This window comes from Rhinopithecus bieti, unplaced genomic scaffold, assembly GCF_001698545.2.
Source record: "Rhinopithecus bieti isolate Rb0 unplaced genomic scaffold, ASM169854v2 scaffold_34281, whole genome shotgun sequence".
NCBI classification, from domain to species: domain Eukaryota; kingdom Metazoa; phylum Chordata; class Mammalia; order Primates; family Cercopithecidae; genus Rhinopithecus; species Rhinopithecus bieti.
Genome location: NW_016814762.1, coordinates 779,519 through 792,040, shown reverse-complemented (window position 1 = coordinate 792,040; position 12,522 = coordinate 779,519). Strand labels below are relative to the sequence as shown.

The following is a 12,522-nucleotide window of genomic DNA, read 5'->3' as shown; positions in this document are numbered from 1 at the left end:
ATTTGGTGATTCTGTACCCCACATTTAAAAATAAGTTTTTTAAAAAATCAGAGGACCTAATCTGAGAAATCTTTTACAAAGGTCCTCTCCAGATAATTCCAAACAAATTATTCTTTTTTAGGGGGGTCGGCAGGAACGGAGTCTCACTCTTTTGCCCAGGTTGGAGTGCAGTGACGCAATCTCGGCTCACTGCAACCTCTGCCTTCTGGGTTTCAAGCGATTCTCCTGCCTCAGCCTCCCAAGTAGCTGGGACCACAGGCATGTGCCACCACGCCCGACTAATTTTTTGTATTTTTAGTAGAGATGGGATTTCACTGTGTTAGCCAGAATAGTCTTGATCTCCTGAACTCATGATCTGCCCGCCTCCACCTCCCAAATTCTGGGATTACAGGTGTGAGACACCGCGCCTGGCCAAGTTCTTTATTCTATAAATAGTATCAGCTTCTAAAAAAACAAACACATTTAACCTCTTGGAAAGTGGGAAGCACCCCACTGTCACACTCCACGAAGGGACTGAAACTGAACTCACTTCCTTTGTGTTCTTCTGTGGGCTCAAGCTTTTAGCTTAAGAATTTCATGGCCGGGCGCGGTGCTCAAGCCTGCAATCCCAGCACTTTGGGAGGCCGAGGGGTGGATCACGAGGTCAGGAGATCGAGACCATCCTGGCTAACCCCGTGAAACCCCGTCTCTACTAAAAAATACAAAAAAACTGGCCGGGCGAGGTGGCGGGCGCCTGTAGTCCCAGCTACTCGGGAGGCTGAGGCAGGAGAATGGCGTAAACCCGGGAGGTGGAGCTTGCAGTGAGCCAAGATCCGGTCACTGCACTCCAGCCTGGGTGACAGTGCGAGACTCTGTCTCAAAAAAAAAAAAAAAAAAAAAAAAAAAAAAGAATTTCATAAGATGCCTCTGGCCTTCCTGAGAGAGCCAAAGCTGGAGGTGAGTGGGAAGCACCCACCTTGAGCAGCTGTGGCTAGACCACAAGATCCCTCACTGACCAAGAGCCCACCTGCCCCCACTCCTGCTAGGGAGAAGGAAGGACATGTGCACCTGGCTCCATGTGTAAAATGTTTATTCTCAGCATGTGCTTATGAATGAACTAGGACGGGGGGCTTTGTGAGACTTTGCCACAGTGACCTCTGGGGGGACCGGCTGTGTCAGCAAAGCCACTGGATGACAGTTGGGAAGGTGGCAGCAGCCACCAGGCCTGGAAGAAGGTATGGGGAGGCATCTGAGGACCTCCAGGGGACCCGATTGGTTGGCCACTTGGTCACTTCCAGATGCGTAGTCTGGTGTCCATTCTGAGGCACGAGGTGGGAGTGGCAGGATGTGCTCAGTTGCCCATATGGAAACTCAGCCTCCATGGGGCTCTGCGCCCTGCTCTCCTCTCTCACCTGGGGGAGGAAGTCCAAAGTCAGAGGCTCCCACAGCAATCCCCTCCCTTGCTCAACCCACTGAACCATCCTGTCCACCAGCCCAGCTTACCTTTTCCACTTGTCTGAAGACCCGCAGCAGGTTTCCACGAAGGACACCTTGAAGCTCTTTCTCACTCCAGCTACGACTCAGCAACTCCTCTATCAGGACTGGGTATGTGGACACGTCCTCCAGCCCCTGAGGGAACCTGTGTGGCCACCCACCAGCCAGCTGTGGGACCTCAGCCCTGATCCTGGGTTAGGGCCTGCTACCCACCAGCCCTAGTCACACAGGGGAAACTGAAGGCCAAGTTCTTCAGGCTAGTAAATGCAACCGTGGAGGCTCCTGGAGGACTGGGCTTCTGTAGCCTTCACCTGCGAGCAGATGGTCAGCCCACAGCTGGTCTGCAGGGCTGGGAGTGGAGCTTATCTTGGACAGATGAGCCCTGCCTGGGGAGGGGAGTATTTAGCAAGTATGACAACTTGGAGTAGGGCCACTGAAGAGACGGGGAGAACCTAGGAAACAGGCCCTGAGAGTGGGGAGTGCCAGGTGGGCTACAAGACCAGAGCCTGTGGCTGAGGCCTGGATAGGAGGATGTCAGGATGGGAACGAAGACTAAAGGACTCCCTGCGGCACCCCAGCCAAAGAGAAACCTCAGGGAAGCACTCACCGGCCAACCCCGTCGTAATTTCCACCAATCCCGATGAACTCAGATCCAATGACTGCCCTGATGTGGTCAAAGTGATCTAAGGTGGAAGTGAGTGTGGGCAGCACTAGGCTGGAGTTAGACCCTGGCACCAGCCCTGTCCCTAGCACTCCAGGCTGTGGCAGTTGGCTCCACAGAGCTAGCTCATGGCCAGTCATGAATCCTGAAGCGGCTACACGCTGGTCCTTGGACCTAGAGTGGGGACCTTGGAGACCCCTCTTTGGGCCTTTTCCTGCCCAGGAGCCACCCTGCCTCTGGGTTCCTTGAGAGCCTGGTGGGGCTCAGCCTGTCCTGCCCAGACATGTGGGGAATGAGAGAAGTTCAAGGATTGGGAGCAAAACCAAGAGGCATCAAACCCATCAGCACCAACTCTGGCTCCAGGTCTGGGTGGCACTGAAGAGCCGTGTCTGCTGCCTCTGGGTCATTGGGAGGTCTGCCCATTGACCAAGAGGTGCACTAGACTGCTAGAGTCGTCCTGAGGGCCCTGGCAGCCACAGCCCAAGCCGGCGCTGCACAAAGCTGAGGTGGGACTCACCTGCCACCGTGGACACGTTAGCCAGCAGGTTGCACTGCAGCACCCCCATGGACAGTGTCACCATCACGATGCCACCATTCTTCTTCTAGAGGGATAAAGGGACACTCATCTCAGCCCTTCTGGCCTGAAAGCATGCCTCCTGTGCTGTGGGGGCCCTGGTAGGACTGTGCTCCGTCCTGGCTTCAGGGGTTGGAAGAGGCTTCACCTCTCTGGGCTTGTGGGTCCCTGGCTGGAAATGACTTGGTCTTGAGTTTCAGGGATGGAGGAGGATTAACCAGCCTGTGGTCCAAGGGTGTGTGAAACCCAGCCTGGTGGCTTTCTCTGCTCAGGGTCAAGAACCTTTAGATAACACATGCCTAGCCCTAGGTTTGAGAGCTCGGATGGCCACCCACCAGAAGCTGCAGGATGTCATCAGGAACATTCAACAAATTGTCACACACAGCTCTGGCAGCTGAGTGGGAGAAGATCACAGGAGTCCGAGACACTTCCAGGACCCTTCTCATCAAGGTGTCCGATGCATAGGACAAATCTATCATCATGCCCAGGCGGTTCAATTCCTCTACCACTTTCTGCAGAAACAATTAGTTTTTTTTGTGGGGGAGGGTGTTGGGATGCAAAGGTATATACACATATCCATAGGGAGCAGGTGGGGTGGGGTACAAAACAGGAGTCCTCACCTCACCAAAGCTTGTCAACCCGCTGACATTGGTGTACATGTGGTGTGTGAACTTGGTGGAACTCTCTGCCCTGCAGGACAGCCATGGAAGGGCAATTTAGCTGATCACACCTTGGGCCATCAGGTCCTGGGAGCCCTGGGTCTATCCATCCATCCCACTTCCAGAACAGGTGCAGGACCAGCTGCTTTCTGGGACTGTGAGAGACCCGCTGGGTGTCCAGCCTCCCTCTGCAGACCCCTTTATCCTCAACGGCCTGGTCACACCCATGCCACTGATGGGGCAGTTTCCACACCATGCCATCTAGCATCCTGGCCAGGTGCTGTGCTCACCATGGTGTATTGCAGGTGAAGGTGAGTGTCAGGTAGCGCACTCCCAGTACATAGAAACTGCGCAGCACAGACAGGCTGCTGTCCAGTGAGTGACCACCCTCCACGCCAATGAGGCAGGCCAGCTTTTGAGAGCTGTTCAGACCTAGAAGGAGGTAGAGAGTCAAGTGGTTAGATCCCAGGAACAGAATCTCCAGAGTGAGATCCTGACTATCCTCTCATCTGCGGGCCCACCTTCAGCTGAGGTCACAAGCTCAAGTTCAGAGTAGGAGGCACACATGCGGCGAATGAGATCAATCTGCTCCAGGGCGAGGCGCACGGCAGTCTGGTCCTGGGTCTGGCATGAGACGGACGCTGACCAGAACTGAGGGTAGGTCAAGGGGTCCAGAATGAGGCCAGGGTGGTCTTCATCCCCTAGGCCTGCCACTCCTGCCTCAGACCCCATAATACCCATTTGGGTCAGTGGCCCCAAGCGAGGCACTACATGACTCCATGTTACCTCGATGACTTTTTTTAAATTTATTTTTTATATATTTTATTTTAAAATTTGAGACAAGGTCTTGCTCTGTCACCCAGGCTAGAGTGCAGTGGTGTGATCATGACTCATTGCAGCCTTGACCCCCCAGGCTCAAACAATCCTCCTGTCTCAGCCTCCCAAAGTATTGGCATTATAGATGTGAACCACCAAGCCTGGCTTCTTGATGACTGCTGCCAGCAGTCAAATGATGGACTCACAACACATCATAAATTACTGTTACGGCCAGGCCCAGGGGCTCACACCTGTAATTCCCACACTGTGGGAGGTCGAGGAGGGCGGATCACCTGAGGTCAGGAGTTTGAGACCAGCCTGGCCAACATGGTAAAACCTTGTCTCTACTAAAACTACAAAAATTAGCCAGACATGGTGGCGAGTGCCTGTAATCCCAGCTACTCAGGAGGCTGGGGCAGGGAGAATTGCTTGATCCTGGGAGGCAGAGGTTGCAGCGAACCGAGATCATGCCACTGCACTCCAGCCTGGGTGATAGAAGATACTGTCTCAAAAACACAAACAAACAAACAAGCAAAAAACTGCTGTTAGTCCACGTGCTATGTGAATGCCCCAAGGCCAATCCATTATGTCCTTTGTGGTTACAGCGACCCCACACTCACCAGGGATTTTCTGGTCATTTTCTGCATGCTTCCACAGAACCTGGGCATCCATGCAGCTAGCCTGTCTTGGCCTCCAAGGCCCCACTCTCCTTAGAAGCCACATGATGGCACACTGCATGCCCCATTGTATTTAGTCACCCAGAGGCTGGCCGACCCAGGTTTCTGTGACCCCAACATCCCCCAGCAGCCATGCTGTGGCACCCTGTGTGTCCCTGTGGTACCTGGGCACCCACGAGGCCGTCTCTAAGCCTGTCCAGGCTGGTCTGACCGTGGGTGAAATTTCGCAGGTTAACATCCTGAAGCACATTCTTGTAACGCTGTCTCAGGACCTGGGGCAGGTCATTGTGGCTGGGAGCGTGAAGGTCAGATGGAAACAAGGTCTCCAGATCAGTCAGGATATACCAGGTGCTTGGGTCTACCCTCCCCCACCCCACCAGGCACCTCCTCACACAGACCATATAGAGACCTCCTGAAGTCGGGTTGGAGGGAGGGGGTTAGGTTCCACCAGGAATGCGGTAATGGGGGGAAGGGCACCCATGGGTGATGGAGGAGAGAGGGCATCCAGGGGTGGTGTGAGGGAGCCTCCTTGACAGCCCTGCATGCTCAGAACCTCCTCTCCTGCCCAAGGGTGTGTTCACCCCGCATTGCCCAAACGCTGCACCTACATACCCGTCCACGAGGGGGAAATTCCTCATCAGGGCCTGCGCGCGACTCCGAAGGTCCAGAGTTTTGGGGGTGCCTGGCGTAGTGAGGCCTGGCGTTGTGAGGGCGCTGGGGACGCCCGGCGTGGTGAAGGGGCTGGGGGAGCCCAGCGTGGAGAGGGCTCTGGGGGCGCCCGTCGTGGTCTCCCCGCGGGTTACGGGCTGCCGCAGCAGCAGCAGCAATAGCAGGAGCAGCAGACGCCGCAGATGCCGCCGGCTGAGCGCGCGGGAACCCTCGTGGCCTGTGGGCTGCATATGGCGCTGGGGTCGGCCGCGGGAGCCTGGGAGGAGCAGGTGACGGGCAGAGGCCGACAATGGGGTCCGGACCATGACGACCCAGCCTCGTGGCCTCGCGAAGAGGGGATTGGAGTCACGCGACTCCGCGACCGAAGAGCCACGCAAGGGGGCACCACGGCTTTTCCGTCTCCAGGTAGGAGAGCGCCCCCATGGGCCGGAACCGCCGCTGCAGCGTCGAGGACCCCTAGCCCTTCCAGCCCCCAGCGCTGGCTCTGTAGACCCCCAAGACAAGTAGGGGAGCAGGCCAGGCGGGGAACTAGTAGGGGCCCAGGGATCTTCCTGATCTCACCTCCTACCCAGGCCCACGTGGGGGTTAGCTGCCGGCTTGTGCCCAGCTCCGAGGCAGGTAAAATACTCTAAGCTGAGACTCAGAAGAGTTAATTCGATCCGTCTGTTTTGACTGACAGAAGAAGATTCCCTATAGATATTTCATTATCTCATTTCATTTCTTTTCATTTCATGTTTTGTGACAGAGTTTTGGCTCTTGTTGCCCAGCCTGGAGTGCAATGGTGCAGTCTCAGCGCACTGCAACCTCCACCTCGTGGGTTCAAGCCATTCTCCTTCCTTAGCCTCCCAAATAGCTGGGATTACAGGCGCCTGCCACCATGCCTGGATAATTTTTGTATTTTCAGTAGAGATGGGGTTTCACCATGTTGGCCAGGCTGTCTTGAGCTGCTGACCTCAAGTGATTTGCCTGCCTCGATCTCCCAAAGTGCTGGGATTACAGGCATGAGCCACTGTGCCCAACCCCGAAAATGAAATTTAAGAACAATTTTTATGGGGGATCATTATTTTAGCTTTTTTCCTTGGAGTTGCAGTGGGGTGATCATAGCTCGCTGCAGCCTTGAACTCCTGAGCTCAAGCGATCTGCCCACCTAGGTCTCCCAAAGTGCTAGGATTATAGGCATGAGCCACCACATCCAGCCTTAGTTCTTTTTTAGAGATAGGGTCTTTCTGTGTCGTCCAGGCTGGTCTCAAACTCCTGGCCTCATGTGATCCTCCCACCTTGGCCTCCCAGAGTGTTCCAGTTGCAGGCATAGGCCACTGCATCTGGACCTGTTTTAGCATTTAGTATTGAATATTTTTTCTCTATATATGTTAATATACACACACAAAAAGACCCAGAAGAGTCTACACATCCAATGTTAGTTAATAGTGGCCCTCTCAGCAAGAGATCTACCTACACCCTGATCAGTTTGCATCTCATTTCTTTCTGTATTATGGTGATACTGGCTAAGGGAATTCATGGGTAGTGCTGGTGAGGGCTAATCAGGGTCATAGGGGGTTGGTGAAAGCACCACAGCAGTAGCTGAACCTTGCTTGAAAGGATGGGGTCTGGATCAGGCAGGAGGAGTGGAGAGGGGATCCAGTGTTGGCTAACAGCCCTGCAGAGATCTAGTTTGGGCATTACAACAACTGTTGTGGAGGAGGCACAGGTGGATCCTCTAAGGCATGGAGTTGTGGGACAAGATCAGACTAGGGCTCTTGATCCTGAGAGCATGAGGGGGCTTGCTCTGACACATTATTTCACCTGGGGCAGAAATCCTCCTTCAAGACAACACAAGGCAGCTTCCAGCAGCCCCTCATCATTTCCTGTTGAGAAAACCCTGGTGCAGGGGAAATGGATGTCAAAACTGCATCTTGGGCCGGGTGCAGTGGCTCATGCCTGTAATCCCAGCAGTTTGTGAGGCTGAGGTGGGCAGATTGCTTGAGTCTAGGAATTTGAGACCAGCCTGGCCAACACAGTGAAACCCCATCTCTACTAAAAATACAAAAATTAGCAAGGCATGGTGGCGCCTGCCTGTAATCCTAGCTGCTCAAGAGGCTGAGGCAGGAGAATCACTTGGACCTAGGGGGCGAAGGTTGCAGTGAGCTGAGATTGCACCACTGCACTCCAGCCTGGGCAACAGAGCAAGACTCCGTCTCAAAACAAACAAACAAAACAGCTGCATCTGGACCAGCGCAGTGGCTCATGTCTGCAATCCTAGCACTTTGGGAAGCCAAGGCAGATAGATTGTTTGAGTCCAGGAGTTTGAGACCAGCCTAGGCAACATGGTGAAATGCTGTCTTTACTAAAAATACAAAATATTAGCCAGGCGTGGTGGTGCGCACCTGAGGTCCCAGCTACTCCAGAGGCTGAGGTAGGAGAATCACTTGAGGCCAGGAAGTTGAGGCTGCAGTGAGCTGAGACCCTGCCACTGCACTCCATCCTGGGCAATGGCAGTGAGACCCTGTATCAAAAAAAAAAAAAAAAAAAACAAAGGCCGGGCATTGTGGCTCACGCCTGTATTCCCAGCACTTGGGGAGGCCAAGGTGGGTGGATCACCTGAGGTCAGGAGCTGGAAACCAGCCTGGCCAACATAGTGAAACCCTGTCTCTACTAAAATACAAAAAAAAAAAAAAAAAAAAAAAATTAGCCGGGCGTGGTGGCGGGTGCCTGTAATCCCAGCTACTTAGGAGGCTGAGGCAGGAGAATCGCTTGAACCTGGGAGGTAGAGGTTGCAGTGAACCAAGATCGCGCCACTGCACTCCAGCCTGGGCAACAAGAGCAAAATTCCGTCTCAAAAAAAAAAAAACCCTGAATCTGGGTAGCATCTGAACCCCTCGGCCTGAACCAGGTCCTGCTGAGAAAGGCCAGTGACACAAACTGAATCTAAATTATCCTCCCTCTGCATCTGTTTCTGTCTCTTGTTTTTCCACCTGGGCTCCCTGATAAGTGTGCATCCCCTTCTGAGAGGGCACCTCGAGAAAGGCCTTGGCCTCTGGTGACTACTTCCCCTTGTTCGTTGCTGTCTGTTCCTCCTCGTGCCTGGGGATTAATGGCCAAGTGTGACCCAGCTGCTTCTAGCTTTGGTTCTCTCAGGAAGGGCAGAGAAAGGTCATGTTTATTTTGGTCTCCCGTAAACCTCACCGACCTGCCATGAAGGTCTTTATTTAAGTGACTTGTAACAACATGAAGAATGGCAACTTTGCTAATAATTTAAGAAAAGTGTAGAAGGATTGCATGTACAGCTGTTTCCTATATTATTATCATTATTATTTTAGTTTTGTTTTGTTGTTGTTTTGGGGTTTTTTTTTTTTTTTTTTTTTTGAGACAGAGTCTGACTCTGTTACCCAGGCTGGAGTTTAGTGGTGTGATCTCGGCTCACTGCAACCTTTGCTTCCTGGGTTCAAGCAATTCTCCTGCCTCAGCCTCCCGAGTAGCTGGGACCACAGGCGCGTGCCACTACAGCTGGCTAATTTTTTGTGTCTTTAGTAGAGATGGGGGGGGTCACCATGCTAGCCAAGATGGTCTCGATCTTCGACCTCGTGATCCGCCCGCCTTGGCCTCCCAAAGTGCTGGGATTACAGGTGTGAGCAACCGCTCCCAGCCTATTATTTTAAATTGTTTAGGCCGGGCGCAGAGGCTCATGCCTGTAATCCCAGCACTTTGGGAGGGCAAGGTGGGTGGATCACTTGAGTAGCCTGGGCAACATCGTGAAACCTCGTCTCTCCAAAAAATACAAAAATTAGCTGGGCATGGTGGTGCGCACTATAGCCCCAGCTACTCAGGAAACAGAGGTGGGAGGATCACTTGAGCCCAGGAGGAGGAGGCTGCAGTGAGGCATGATCGTGCTACTGCACTCCAGCGGTGACAAAGTGAGACCCTGTCTCAGGAAAGAAAAAAAAATGTATTATTTTAATGGGCAGCCCCCAGAACTGGAAGAGGTTCAGAGGACTCCCTATTTCCTACATTAGACACATGAAAGGAGAGGGCATGAAGTTACAATTAATTTTTTAAATATTATCAAAATAATACATAAGCACAGTTTAAAATGTTTGCTTATGGTTGACTAGGTAAATCAAAGTTACCCTACTCCATCTGGGCATGGTGGCTCACTCCTGTAATCCTGGCACTTTGGGAGGCCAAGGTGGGAGGATTGCTTGAGTCTAGGAGTTGGAGACCAGCCTGGGCAACATAGGGAGATCCCTGTCTCTATAAAAAAATTTTAAAAATCTTCCTTCTAAGTGAAGTGATGAAAAAAAGAAAGCGGGCCAGATGCGGTGGCTCACTCCTATAATCCCAACACTTTGGGAGGCCAAGGCGGGTGGATCACAAGGTCAGGAGTTTGAGACCAGCCTGGCCAATATAGTGAAACTCCATCTCTACTGAAAAAAGAAAAATCACCTGGGCGTGGTGGTGCGTGCTAGTAGTCCTAGCTGCTCAGGATCTGAAGCTGGAGAATCGCTTAAAACCGGGAGGCAGGGCGGGCGCGGTGGCTGAGCGCGCGGGAACCCTCGTGGCCTGTGGGCTGCATATGGCGCTGGGGTCGGCCGCGGGAGCCTGGGAGGAGCAGGTGACGGGCAGAGGCCGACAATGGGGTCCGGACCATGACGACCCAGCCTCGTGGCCTCGCGAAGAGGGGATTGGAGTCACGCGACTCCGCGACCGAAGAGCCACGCAAGGGGCACCACGGCTTTTCCGTCTCCAGGTAGGAGAGCGCCCCATGGGCCGGAACCGCCGCTGCAGCGTCGAGGACCCCTAGCCCTTCCAGCCCCAGCGCTGGCTCTGTAGACCCCAAGACAAGTAGGGGAGCAGGCCAGGCGGGGAACTAGTAGGGGCCCAGGGATCTTCCTGATCTCACCTCCTACCCAGGCCCACGTGGGGTTAGCTGCCGGCTTGTGCCCAGCTCCGAGGCAGGTAAAATACTCTAAGCTGAGACTCAGAAGAGTTAATTCGATCCGTCTGTTTTGACTGACAGAAGAAGATTCCCTATAGATATTTCATTATCTCATTTCATTTCTTTTCATTTCATGTTTTGTGACAGAGTTTTGGCTCTTGTTGCCCAGCCTGGAGTGCAATGGTGCAGTCTCAGCGCACTGCAACCTCCACCTCGTGGGTTCAAGCCATTCTCCTTCCTTAGCCTCCCAAATAGCTGGGATTACAGGCGCCTGCCACCATGCCTGGATAATTTTGTATTTTCAGTAGAGATGGGGTTTCACCATGTTGGCCAGGCTGTCTTGAGCTGCTGACCTCAAGTGATTTGCCTGCCTCGATCTCCCAAAGTGCTGGGATTACAGGCATGAGCCACTGTGCCCAACCCCGAAAATGAAATTTAAGAACAATTTTATGGGGATCATTATTTTAGCTTTTTTCCTTGGAGTTGCAGTGGGGTGATCATAGCTCGCTGCAGCCTTGAACTCCTGAGCTCAAGCGATCTGCCCACCTAGGTCTCCCAAAGTGCTAGGATTATAGGCATGAGCCACCACATCCAGCCTTAGTTCTTTTTTAGAGATAGGGTCTTTCTGTGTCGTCCAGGCTGGTCTCAAACTCCTGGCCTCATGTGATCCTCCCACCTTGGCCTCCCAGAGTGTTCCAGTTGCAGGCATAGGCCACTGCATCTGGACCTGTTTTAGCATTTAGTATTGAATATTTTTTCTCTATATATGTTAATATACACACACAAAAGACCCAGAAGAGTCTACACATCCAATGTTAGTTAATAGTGGCCCTCTCAGCAAGAGATCTACCTACACCCTGATCAGTTTGCATCTCATTTCTTTCTGTATTATGGTGATACTGGCTAAGGGAATTCATGGGTAGTGCTGGTGAGGGCTAATCAGGGTCATAGGGGTTGGTGAAAGCACCACAGCAGTAGCTGAACCTTGCTTGAAAGGATGGGGTCTGGATCAGGCAGGAGGAGTGGAGAGGGGATCCAGTGTTGGCTAACAGCCCTGCAGAGATCTAGTTTGGGCATTACAACAACTGTTGTGGAGGAGGCACAGGTGGATCCTCTAAGGCATGGAGTTGTGGGACAAGATCAGACTAGGGCTCTTGATCCTGAGAGCATGAGGGGCTTGCTCTGACACATTATTTCACCTGGGGCAGAAATCCTCCTTCAAGACAACACAAGGCAGCTTCCAGCAGCCCCTCATCATTTCCTGTTGAGAAAACCCTGGTGCAGGGGAAATGGATGTCAAAACTGCATCTTGGGCCGGGTGCAGTGGCTCATGCCTGTAATCCCAGCAGTTTGTGAGGCTGAGGTGGGCAGATTGCTTGAGTCTAGGAATTTGAGACCAGCCTGGCCAACACAGTGAAACCCCATCTCTACTAAAATACAAAATTAGCAAGGCATGGTGGCGCCTGCCTGTAATCCTAGCTGCTCAAGAGGCTGAGGCAGGAGAATCACTTGGACCTAGGGGCGAAGGTTGCAGTGAGCTGAGATTGCACCACTGCACTCCAGCCTGGGCAACAGAGCAAGACTCCGTCTCAAAACAAACAAACAAAACAGCTGCATCTGGACCAGCGCAGTGGCTCATGTCTGCAATCCTAGCACTTTGGGAAGCCAAGGCAGATAGATTGTTTGAGTCCAGGAGTTTGAGACCAGCCTAGGCAACATGGTGAAATGCTGTCTTTACTAAAATACAAAATATTAGCCAGGCGTGGTGGTGCGCACCTGAGGTCCCAGCTACTCCAGAGGCTGAGGTAGGAGAATCACTTGAGGCCAGGAAGTTGAGGCTGCAGTGAGCTGAGACCCTGCCACTGCACTCCATCCTGGGCAATGGCAGTGAGACCCTGTATCAAAAAAAAAAAAAAAAAAACAAAGGCCGGGCATTGTGGCTCACGCCTGTATTCCCAGCACTTGGGGAGGCCAAGGTGGGTGGATCACCTGAGGTCAGGAGCTGGAAACCAGCCTGGCCAACATAGTGAAACCCTGTCTCTACTAAAATACAAAAAAAA

The 12,522-nt window shown here is 52.8% G+C and overlaps 1 protein-coding gene across 1 annotated transcript; it reads right to left on the bottom strand.

Annotated features, from left to right (window-relative positions):
- Positions 1-1,052: 1,052 nt before the first annotated feature.
- On the bottom strand, positions 1,053-5,981 carry DPEP3 (dipeptidase 3). The gene is made up of 10 exons (XM_017852228.1): positions 5,473-5,981; positions 5,025-5,151; positions 3,889-4,018; positions 3,658-3,799; positions 3,329-3,398; positions 3,044-3,220; positions 2,652-2,736; positions 2,081-2,156; positions 1,483-1,618; positions 1,053-1,391 (listed from the first exon to the last, which is right to left on the bottom strand). Exons 1-10 carry the CDS (start codon positions 5,832-5,834, stop codon positions 1,155-1,157), a joined length of 1,542 nt encoding a protein of 513 aa, XP_017707717.1. The 5' UTR covers positions 5,835-5,981; the 3' UTR covers positions 1,053-1,154.
- Positions 5,982-12,522: the final 6,541 nt, after the last annotated feature.

Bases quoted from the DNA above. Each gene is read 5' to 3' on its own strand.
- DPEP3 (XM_017852228.1), bottom strand. From the start codon at position 5,834: ATGGTCCGGACCCCATTGTCGGCCTCTGCCCGTCACCTGCTCCTCCCA. The intron at 4,019-5,024 runs GTACCACAGGGA...ACCTACCCTCAG, and splicing joins ACGGCCTCGTGGGTGCCCAG to TTCTGGTCAGCGTCCGTCTC. The intron at 2,737-3,043 runs GTGGGTGGCCAT...TTATCCCTCTAG, and splicing joins ATGACATCCTGCAGCTTCTG to AAGAAGAATGGTGGCATCGT.